Source organism: Juglans regia, chromosome 13 (assembly GCF_001411555.2).
Source record: "Juglans regia cultivar Chandler chromosome 13, Walnut 2.0, whole genome shotgun sequence".
NCBI lineage: Eukaryota > Viridiplantae > Streptophyta > Magnoliopsida > Fagales > Juglandaceae > Juglans > Juglans regia.
The window spans coordinates 3,469,572-3,481,704 of NC_049913.1; the positions used below are offsets into that span (position 1 = coordinate 3,469,572).

The window sequence follows — 12,133 nt, forward strand, 5'->3', positions numbered from 1 at the left end:
GAGCCACCTTTTAATTTTCTTTATTAAAAAAAAAAAAAAAAGTGAAATAGGAGCCATGAGCAATTGGCGGTGGTCTTTGCCGTCACGCGCGCCACTATCGAGGTCAGGGATTTTGGATCCTTTATATTCGAATTTTATCTTCTCTTAAAGGATGATGCGTGGCCTAGCGTGCCTACCTTACTAGTGACAGTCAGGCAATTCGACCATTTTCGATTGCTATTTTTATATATTTTCGTTTTTTCTAACTAAGAATTAAGAAGAAGAGATAGTAAAAACTTCCTTCAGCTAATCTAGACCGCAAAATGCAACACATAATAACCTATTGCGATTTCCGATATAATTTTATAGTCTATTTATTAGAATGTCTCAAAATTGCTTTAAGCGACTTTCCTTTATAAAAAATGGATAGAAGCTAAGTTATTGGTTCACAATACATCTTTATTTTATTTTTTCTGTATTGTATTTACTAGTTTAAGATAATTGTTGGGGCCTCTACCCTATTAAATTTTATATCTTGTAATCGTTTATATTTATCTAGGATAATGCTATGGATCATGTTGGGAGCTCCCGCTCCTATATTTTTTTTTTTAGTTTTTTTTCTTAGTGATTAAGAAAGTGTTATTTAATAATATTGTGAATTTTCTTCTTCTTTTTTAAAATATTTAAAAGTATTAAAAAAATTATGTGAACAAAAAAACAAAAACTTAAGTTTTTTTCACATAATTTTTTTAACACTTTAAAATTTTTTTTTAAAAAAAAGAAAATTTATAATATTATTAAATAACATTTTCTTAATCATTAAGTAAAATTTTTTTTTAAAAAAAAGGCAGGAGCTCCCAATGGACCCCTAGCATTTTTCTTTTATCTATGATATTCTTGTTTGAGGGAAATAAATAAAGGGGAAAAAAAAAAGTTGGTGGTGGTGTTTGCAATAGACGATTTCTAGAAAGTTGGTAAGGAAAAAATAATAATTTCTACAAAAGAGAGAGATCGAAAAAGAACAAAAGAGTTTAATTTTCTATGCTACTTTTTAATTTAATAAAATAAATTTATAAAAATATTTTATAAAGTAAACAACTATAGAATGGAATTGATGGCAGAAAGAGAAATTTTATGCATAAGTGGTTTTTATAAAATGTGAAGTATGAAATAGTAAATAATAATTAATGAAAAGATTTTTTCTAATAGAAATTTCACAAAAGAGACAAAGGAGGAGAACCATCGAAGGTGATCTCCCAATTTGGCTTTGGCTTTTTTGATTTCACCACAAATGTTCCATCACATCAATGTGCATCGAATGGTTCTAGTTTTTACTTTATTTTATTATATATTTTTTTATCATCTGTTTATTGCAATTGTGTTTTGGCATCAAGCAAGAGTTGTGAGGTCAGTGGTGATGAACTTCACGATATTTTGTCCTTCAGCTTGCATTATTCATGACCTTTTTTTTATCTTTTTTTTTTGGCTCCCAATGACTTTATAATTGATTCATACCCCCAAATTAAATCACTAATTCTTTTATATTTTTTTGGAGCTTATCTTCCTCATTTAATAATTTTGTTCCCTGATATGATCTCAGTTTATATCATAATATTCATTCTATGTTGAGTAACACAATATTAAAGTACGCTGAAAAATATTACAAAAAAAAAAAAAAAAAAACTACTTCATAAATTGATGTGAATGCATGAGACTATAAAAATCTTAATTTATTATAAAGTAAATATTGATAATCATATTGAATCTAAATGAATCATATCAATTCTAAATTTGTTTTTTATAATTTTTTATATGCTAATTATTTATTAATCATATTACTTTATAGCTGTGGAGGGATAAGACAAAACAATCAAAATATTCAATAGAATAAAAATTAAAAAATAAAGAATTAGGATATAAATATATGGGTGATGAGTGCAATCAAAAGTCGTGTGATTAAATATTATTAGTTATATAAATAATTTTAATGATATAACTTCTTGCTGGTATTAATTTTTGTCAGATAATTTTTATAAATATTAATTTAAATAATGTGACGAAATGAGATGAATTGAAATAATTTATAAATAATAATAAAATTATTAATTTAAATAAAATAAAATGATGTGAGATATTCGCTCTGTATCCAAACAGCCCATAATCTCAGCAAGTGGAGCCGTTGGCACGTGTACAGCGCGCCATTAGCAGACTCGGTACCACCTCAGCAGCTTCTTTTGATATTTATATTTGGGACGTCATGTGGGTTAAAAAGACAAACAACCCTCTCTTTAGGTCATTCATGAGCGTTTTGTGTGGGGACTGGGGAGAGCGATTCCGACATTTCTTGCGTTGTCGTTTTCAACGAAAAGTAGGCACCACGACGGCCAGAGCCGACCGGTGAAAATTCTAGGCCCGTTGAGAGCGGGATATTTTTGGTAATTCACACCTCTTTACAATCAAGTAGCGGCCACCAGGCACCATCCAATTATTATTATTATTATTATTTTATGATTTTGTGTTTAATTTTGGAGAAAACTAGGGCAGCCCCCGCCCAAGTCAATTTCCGTTTTTTTATTAGAGCCTCTTACGTGATTTGTTTTTTTTTGCTCTCTTCCTCACACTGCTACAATCGCTTTTCTTCTGCTGCATCTGCTCCTCCTCCTCCTCCTGCTTCTGCTTCTGCTTCTTCTTTCTCTGGGGTTTTCGGCCTCAGTACGAATCCTTCTGCTTCTGAGATCCGCCATCTTTTCCTAGATTTTCTGTAAATTGATTATCAGGGTAAATCTGCTAATTATTCGTCTCTTTTTTGTGTTTTTGTTGCTTTTATTTGTTTTATTTTACTTGTTATATCTCGGGTTTTTCATTATTAATGCTCCAGCTTTGAGAATACTTTTTCCTGTGAGTTCATTTTTTTTTTTTTAATAGGTTTTTACTTTTTTTCCTAATTTATTTTCTTTTAACTGCATGGATTGAGATTGTTAAGTTTTATGGTTTTTGGATATTCTAATTTCTTTTCTCTGTTTACTTTAATCTTGCAGAAATTTGTTTAATCTGTCATTTTTTAGTCAATGAGTATTTCTGCGTTTGTTCTTTGTTTTTTTTTTTTGAAGTGTAAATGATTTTGGGTATTAAATACTCAATTGAACCCATGTCATCTCCGATCTAGTTGTGGTCTTGACCTGGTTCATTTAAATATATATATGGTTCATTTAGAGTTTTTCTTCAGTAGTGTCTAATTCTTGTTTTTCAATTTTCAGGGTTTTGGATAGATTTCAAATTGTAGTATTCGATTTATTACCTTTAGTATTGATAAGAGGGGAATCAGATAGTTCTTGTTGATTTGTAGTTCTTCTGTTTTATTCTTTTTTTATTGATCTTCTAATAATATTCAGAAAAAAGGCGTTTTCTTATAGATCTAATATACCGAATTACGCTGAAAGAAAATCTAACATACTAAATACATTTTGTGATTGAGTTTCTGACTAAGTTGGGGACTGGAAGACTCTTCACATTTTTTGAAGAAAAAATACTAACTTTGATTCACTATTAATACTTACATATGCAAGTGCTTTTTGTTTTACTTCCAAGTCTGAAGCTTTTACCTTTCTATGTGGTCCTATTTCACAGAGTCTACAGTTCTGTGGCCTTGCTAATCAATTGAACAAATTAACAATCAGGAGGAAGAATATGCATTTATCACTACTGGGCTGCGTAACTTCCACATTCTCCTCAAACGAAATGGATGTGGCTTTTTTCCCCATTAAGTTAGTGAAGGTCAGAAGTCTTTGTCAAATGTTTTACTTTTTCTCTTAATAGTTCATATGATAATGACTCTTATGTTTTCTGAACTCTTTAGCACTTTATTTCCATGTTCTTTTTGAAAGGAAAATTTGGTTCCTTTAATGAATTTGTGCACTATGAATATCTTCACGCTGCCCTCAACTCCTTTTCTTGGCGCTAATAGTTAAACCAAGTATTCAAAGAGTTGCTGCTCAACTTATAGTTTATCTTACTCGGCTCAGATTGATTGCACGAAATGTCATCTTTAGCTTGTTCTCTACTGCTTGTATTATGATTAATGATTTGTTTCATTTACAAAAATCTTGTCTAATAAGTTACACATACTTGACCTTTGCCTACTTTTATGAATAAGGCCTGGTTTGGATAATAAATTGAGATGAGATGAGTTGTGATGGTTTGTGAATAGTAGTAGGATATTTGAATTGAGATGAGATGAGTTAGAAATGGTTTTGAGTTAAAATGGTTTATGGGATTTTGGGAAAGGAGAGAGAAAAAGTTGAATAAAAATATTATAAAGTTAAAATATTGTTAGAATATAATTTTTTAATATAATTTTTGTTTTGAGATTTGAAAAAGTTGAATTGTTTTTTGTGTTTTGTTTGGAAGTTTGGGAAAGTTGTAATAATTAGGTAATGATTAGATGAAAAATTTGAAAATTTGAAATTGAAAAGCGTTTGTGTTTGTGGTGTTTGGATATTGAGATGAGATGGGATGAGATGGAAACATCTCTATATCGAAACCAGGCCTAAAACTTCTTGATTACCTATAAAAAAAATGTAAGCTAATAAGAGTTTATAAGAAGACTCGGATATTTTTTTTTTTTTAATTTTTTATTATTAGTTTTTTTTAATGAGGTTTGGAATTAAGTCAGAATCAGAATCAGAATCATTTGATGTTTTTGTCTCCCTCACCCTTCTTTGTGCATAAGAGAATCTGATCCCATCACCTTAAACAGTCTACAGTGATCCCATCACATTTTTCTTGTAAGGCAGCCTTGACCTCAAGCAAGCATTTCACGGCAGTCCTTTACCTCCCCCTCTCCCACCATCTAAAAGGGTGGAAATTTTCAAAATTGAGGCTTATGGTGACTGATAAACATACTTTCATAAATGCGTAATATAGGTCATGACTTGTAATAAATGTAAACAATGTGATTGTGTTCTCCAATATTCTTGGATGATGTTTTGAATCAATGGTAAATTGAGATGGCAATTTCCTATTCGAATTCAGTGATTACAGATCAGATACGTCTCTCACATGTATTGACTGTTGTATCATGTTGATTTTTCTGAAATGTCTGTCTCTCTCCCACTGACACTGACCTGTTATGTCTGTAGTATTTCACTTTTGAGGGTTCCTTTCATATAAGCTTGAGGGTTTAGAGCATTTCTCGTAATGATTTTAGGTGAACAAAATACTGTAATTAATTGCTGTTGGTTTGTACCATCGAGGAGAATACAGGTTTCCTTCAAGTTGATTTATTGTTTATTTTGGAATGCAGTACTGACTAAAAAAATTTGGAATGCAGTCTCCTTCTGTCTTCGTTGTGAGGGTTGATGAAGCTGTGTGATTTTTCAGCAAGGAGCACAAGCAGCTCCAGAGATCTCTGCAGATCCATATTAACCATTCTTATTAAAGGTTTCTATCCAAGAAACGTTATCAGATATTTATAACGGGCTTCCACTGAAAGATTCTGTGCTGTTGTTGCTGATATATATATATACACTAAGGATGGACAGATCAGACACGTCTGGCTTTGTTAGTGGGGGAATTAGCTTTTTAGAATTTTTTGATTTAGTTCTGATATTTAGAACTGCTTGTAGTGTGTTGTAAAAAGTGTTCTTTTAGTTGGGACATTCAGAGCTTTAGTGCACAACCTCACAAGAATGGATCTGAACAAGAATGGGGTACTGTTATCTTATGATGGAATGGTAAAAGACAATGACTTCTTTGGCGATATTACTTTAAGCTTGAATTGCCTTGGCTATGGAGGTAGCGACACAGTTAGATATGGGTGTAACCAAAGTAATCTTGGGGATAAGTTTTCCAATGGTTCAGACGACGGTTGCCGATTGGTACTTGGGTTGGGCCCAACACCAAGTGCATGCTCAGATAATTATTACAATGCTGCCTTCAAGAAGAACAAAGGATTAGCTACTCAGGGATTGTTATCTGAGGGTGACTCAATCCTCCAACTCAGTCTTTCTGGAGGTGCTAATGAGTCTTCAAGTGTGCTTGATATTTCAAATTCAATGGAGATGGATATTAATACCTTCACTCTCCCAAACCAAGTATCTGCTGAAGATAATCTTGTGATTCCTGTTGTTGATGAGGGTTCTACCTCAGCAAAGAAATCGGGTGGCTATATGCCATCGCTTCTTTTGGCTCCCAGAAGTGACAATGCCACCAAGGTTTTGATTCCGACACGAGAACTTCTAGAGCTTCGAACCAAATCCCAGTCAAGCCACGAGCCATCGACTACGACAGAGTACTCAATTGAGTACTCAGTTGGCACTATCTCTGAGCAAGCAACTACTGGAGCATCTTCAGACCACAGAACCAGCAATTCAAAGAAATGCAGATTTTTCGGCTGCGCAAAAGGAGCCCGGGGGGCATCTGGTCTTTGTATTGGTCATGGGGGCGGACAGAGATGCCAAAAACCAGGGTGCAACAAGGGTTCAGAGAGCCGAACTGCCTATTGCAAGGCACACGGTGGAGGGAAGAGATGCCAACACTTGGGTTGCACTAAAAGTGCTGAGGGGAAGACAGATTATTGCATAGCACACGGCGGTGGCAGAAGATGTGGGTTCCTAGGTGGGTGCAACAAAGCTGCACGAGGCAAGTCAGGCCTTTGCATTAGACATGGAGGTGGTAAGAGGTGTAAGATGGAAAACTGCAGTCGGAGTGCTGAAGGACAGGCTGGTTTGTGCATCTCTCATGGGGGTGGACGACGTTGCAAGTACCATGAATGTAAAAAGGGTGCGCAAGGGAGCACCATGTTCTGCAAGGCACATGGTGGAGGCAAGCGTTGCATATTTGCTGGGTGCACCAAGGGTGCTGAAGGGAGCACGCCGTTGTGCAAGGGACATGGTGGCGGAAAGCGCTGCCTTTTTGATGGTGGTGGGATTTGCCCAAAGAGTGTCCATGGAGGCACAAACTTTTGTGTTGCCCATGGTGGTGGAAAGAGATGTGCGGTGCCAGGTTGCACAAAGAGTGCACGTGGCCGCACTGATTGTTGTGTCAAGCATGGGGGAGGGAAGCGGTGCAAGTTTGAGAAGTGTGGGAAGAGTGCCCAAGGGAGTACAGATTTCTGCAAGGCTCACGGCGGGGGCAAGCGATGCACTTGGGGAGAGGGGAAATGTGAGAAATTTGCAAGGGGTAAGAGCGGTCTTTGTGCTGCTCACAGTAGCATGGTCCTGGAGCGGGAGACAAACAAGGGAGGCATGATTGCATCGGGACTGTTCCAGGGTGTTGTGACTGGTGCTTCAATGGCAGGGAGCAGCAGCAGGTTTGGAAACAGTAGTTCTTTATCCAGAGTCAGTGTTGCACCTACCAGCATTGAGTTGCTGCAAAGGCCTGCAAAAAGAGCACATCTCATACCCCCGCTGGTATTGGTTCCTCTATCAATGAAGTCGTCATCATCTAATTCAAGCATCTTGAGTGCTGAGAAGACAGAGGGAGGAATGAATGCGAATGTTATTGGAGGTAGCAGTGGTGCAGGTAGCAAAAGATTGGACTTCATGGTTCCAGAGGGGAGAGTCCATGGCGGTGGTCTCATGTCATTGTTTGGTGGGAATCTGAAGAATGCATTTGATAGGATCTGAAGTTGGTCCCTCAACTTGTAGATTTTTTTTTATTGTTATTATTTTTTTTAATTTTTTGTTTATTCGGGTACATTTTAAGCTGTGCATAAGGTTTCGTGCTGTGATTGTTGTTCAAAAGACTCGGTGGGTAAATCCGTGTCAATTTATCAGCCAGTGTTAATATATTTACTGTGGTGTTTTTATTGTAATGCGACTTTCGGTTTTCCTTGTTTCAAATGCGATTATATGTCTGAATCGTTGTCCTTGAAGCCTATATATATACCTCCCAATCTCCCATCTTCTAAGTTCAGCATCGCAGTCCTTCGGGAGACGATCGACCATCAGACGACTACGAAACTCGAGCACGGCGTACGATTCTAAGGGTGGGTTTAGATGTTGAAATGAGTTGAGTTGAGATGATAAAATATTATTAGAATATTATTGTTTATTATTATTATTATTTTAAGATTTGAAAAAGTTGAATTGTTTATTATATTTTATATTGAAATTTGAAAAAATTGTAATGATGAGTTGAGATGAGCTCAACTTCCAAATGAAAGAGCATTGGCAATAGTCTAGCCATTGTCAAGTCTAAAATTTGGCTAGAATCTTAATTTTTGGCTATAATATCAATTTTTGACTAGGTGAGTCCACATTGGATTAGCCATTATAAAGTTAAAATAATAATATAATAATATTATTATTATTATTATTATTTATTTTTTTTTTTTTGCAAATACAATTTATATATTTTTTAGATCTTCATGCTTTGTAGAAAAAATGTGTCTATTCTATCAATCAGTAGAAATAATGTGCATGTCATGCATATTTTACCATTCAAAGAAAGAGGGAAGTGATGAAATAATTAAATATTGATTTTCATTATGAATAGTAGCTAGTTATATTTGAAGAAGATTTAAGATTTACTATTCATCAAGTCTTAAGTTTTGGACCATTGGCTAGTCCAATGTAGAGGCTTTTTCTCACTTATAGCTAAAGTTTAGACTTGCATTGACATTTGACTAGTCTATCACCAATACTCTAAGTACTAGCCTTTTTTAAGGTCTACTTTCCTGTTCATATCTCTCTTCCCTTTGTTTTTCAAAGTTTCGACTTTTCGTGGATTTTGTATGATATATGCTTGTTTGGATTTTTATTTCCCAATTTTGAACCTCTTTTATAATTTTTTGTGAGCGCATATACTGCGACTTATGCTTTTGATCTTTTCGTTTTTATAGTTTCAAAATCTATCATGTGCATGCGGGACTCTTTGAAAATCCAACTTGTTCGAGTTTCTGTTGGTGCTCTCTCTCTCTCTCTCGTGTTTACTTTCAAACGATTTTCTCATCTTTTCTCTTTTTAATTTATTGAATTTTTGAGTCCGTCGCATGTTTCTGTTCCGATTTCCATAGGCACAAACGTACAAGTCACACAATGGTGGTGAGGGATCATATGGGGCAAAAAGTTGTATTGTTCATCAGGACCCGACAGCAGCAGTAGCCGCGACAACTCCCCAAACATCTCACCCACCAAACCTGAAACGGCCTTAGCCCCCAAACCTGAAGATACTAGGAAGAACCCCCACCACTTCCATCACCAGGAGCGATTGGTCTCCCCAAGATGATGGCACTGAGGCTTTCTTACCTCATTTCTTCACCTGAAAAGCCTCTAGCAGATGTTAATACTTGTGAGGGGTATTATTCCCTGGGCCAGATCAGGAGAAGAGATTGGGCTCCCTGGACCGGACTAAGGGAATGGCCCTGGCTCAAGCTCAAATATGAAGTCTAGGCTGGGCTGAGCATACTCAAGAGGCTCAAATAGAAGGAGAATGGTTAGACAAGGAACAATGTCAGATATATCAGTGCTCGGACATGACAAGAAGGTAGGAATGCCTGGCTGGGGCTATGCCGCATTAATGAGACGGAGAGAAAATTTGAGGGAAGGCACTCCGCATTCAAAGCGTCTCGGGGCTCGGTACGCTCAATGTGAGACCTTGTGTTAGGAGCAGTTACCATCAGACCTAAGTGGCCTACAGTATGGCAAGAGGATTACATGAATGTCCGATCTCATATAGAGTGACACCCCACTACTATGAAGGCCCGACAGTTGCATTAATGAGGATAAGAGAGCTATGAGGGAAGACATTTTGCATTCAATGCGTCTCGGGGCTCGGTATGCTCAATGTAATGCCTTGTGTCATGAGCAGTCACCATCAGACCTGAGTGGCTTGTATAGCACAACAGGTGGACTGCATGAACGTCTGATCTCATACAAAGCGACACCCCACTACCATGAAGGCTAGACAGTCAAGTATAAATAGACTACTCCCACAATCAATGAAAAGGTTGACATCTACATCCATTCTATTACAACTTTCCTTAAGATATTCTCCCTTCATCTCATTCACTAAGGTTAATTTGAGCGTTGAGGTGCCACGGACCCCAAGCCCACCATTCTTCATCTTAGGAAGAACCAATTCGAGCACCAACAGCGTGGAGTTGCCCAGATCAGGAAACACGATATCAACAATGCCAGTATTGAAAGTTTTCTCAATGGTCCTACTCCAAGAAAGAGATTGTCGGCATTTGCTTAACAAAACCTCTATTTTGCTGCAATGCATATAGTGCATATTCTGTCTCTGAACAATACGTACTCCACGTTGACTTGGAATATTTTTTCCCAACTAGAATTAGATTGATCATGGTCTTTGTTGAGTACACTCGGTGCGTACGACACAGTTACAATACTATCTCCTCAACAGTTTTAGTATATACATTTGGATGGAATGACTACCATTGTTAAATGGTTAGGGGATATATTTTTATAGAACACATTAGACATGTCTGTAGTTCGTCCCTGTTTGGAACTTAAACTAAACTATTCAGTTTAATCTAATTTTAAACTGAGTCTAACATCCAAACACTCAACTCTCAAATCACTAAACTCATCTCAACTCAAACCTCTTTACACGTGTGACCCACAACCAGTGGCGGAATCAAGAATTTGTTGTAGGAGCCGAGCAAAGCTAAAACTATAATAAAATATTTTTTATTTTATTTTTGAGTCAAAATAATCTATAAGATCAAAATAATTTTGTAGAGGGGGCCAACATAATATGAGATTAATATAATCCTATTTAATCATAACAAATTAATATATATTATATTTTTTTTCAAACTTTGGAGGGTCATGGCCCCTTGTCCCTTCATAGGTTCGTCGTTGCTCACAATTTTTTTCAACTCAACACTTCTTTGCACGTGTGACTTACAATTTTTTTTAACATCTCATAAATACATTTAAATTCATTTTAACATTCAAACACATCTAAACTCATTTTAGGTGGACTACACAAAACTCACTTCACTATCTCAACTCACTACTATTTGTTTGTCTTGAGTGATTGCGGGTATGCAAAATTGTTATGGGTAGCTCTATAGCCACTACTCCCAGCTCTCGTTGGGAGTTACTGTTAGTAGTTATAGTAGTTTTTTTTTTACTTTTTTTTTATATGTAATTTTTTAATACTTTTTAATATTTTTTTTAAAAAATTATGATATTATTAAAAAATAATTCTTTAATATTAAATAATAAAAAAATTCCAACAAGTGCTGCCAACGATTGCTCCAACGGGAGGAGTAGGTTTTTCCAAATCGTTATTGCAAGGGGCAGTTTTGATAAATAACTTCCAACTTAACAGTACTCTGCTGCTCTGCATTCGGGTGGAACCGTGGAAATACTACAACAGCAATGCAACATTACAGCATGGGGTGTTTTGATCGTGCCACTCCCCGCTTCTAGGCTTCCAGTTAAGAGCATTAGTATTGGATTCATCAAATTTATTTTCAAATTTTGATAAAAAGTACATGTTTTTCATATATCTAAAAGTTCCTTATCCATAACTCCATATTGAATTAACTATTGAATTCATCAAAATAATAATATAATAATATTTTTTTTAATAATAATATATATATATTTTTTCATATTTTATAATTATACTAATCATACATTAATTAATAATTTAATTTAATTCTTAAATTATTATTACAAGACAGTTAGAGATTAGTTTGGGTGTTGAAAAGTGTTGAGAAGTGTTGAGAATGTTTGTGAATAGTTATGAGTAGAGATTGGAGTGAGTTTGTGGGTCCCATTGAGAGTATTTTGAGTTGTTTGGATGTGTGAAGTATGTTGAGTTGTTGACTTTTGAGTAGGTAGTTGAAAAATGTGTGGGTCCCATAAATATTATAGTGATTTGATTTTTAATAATAAATATTATAATGATTTTATTATAGTGATTTTTTAATATTAATAAATATTGTAGTGATTTTATTTTACTTTTATATATAATAATGATAAATATTATAATGATTTTATTTTTAATTTATATATAATAATGATAAATATTATAATGATTTTATTTTTAATTTATATATAATAGTGATAAATATTATAATGATTTTATTTATATATATATATAGTGATAAATATTATAGTAATGTTATTTTTTATTTATATATTATAGTGATTTTATTTTTAATTTATATATAATA

The 12,133-nt window shown here is 34.8% G+C and overlaps 1 protein-coding gene across 1 annotated transcript; it reads left to right on the plus strand.

The window, feature by feature from the left end:
• The first annotated feature begins 2,438 nt into the window (after window positions 1-2,438).
• LOC109007080 lies at window positions 2,439-7,834 on the plus strand. Its single transcript, XM_018986608.2, has 3 exons — window positions 2,439-2,757; window positions 3,607-3,753; window positions 5,309-7,834. The coding sequence occupies exon 3, from the start codon at window positions 5,667-5,669 to the stop codon at window positions 7,602-7,604; it is 1,938 nt and encodes a 645-aa protein (XP_018842153.1). The 5' UTR covers window positions 2,439-2,757; window positions 3,607-3,753; window positions 5,309-5,666; the 3' UTR covers window positions 7,605-7,834.
• Window positions 7,835-12,133: the final 4,299 nt, after the last annotated feature.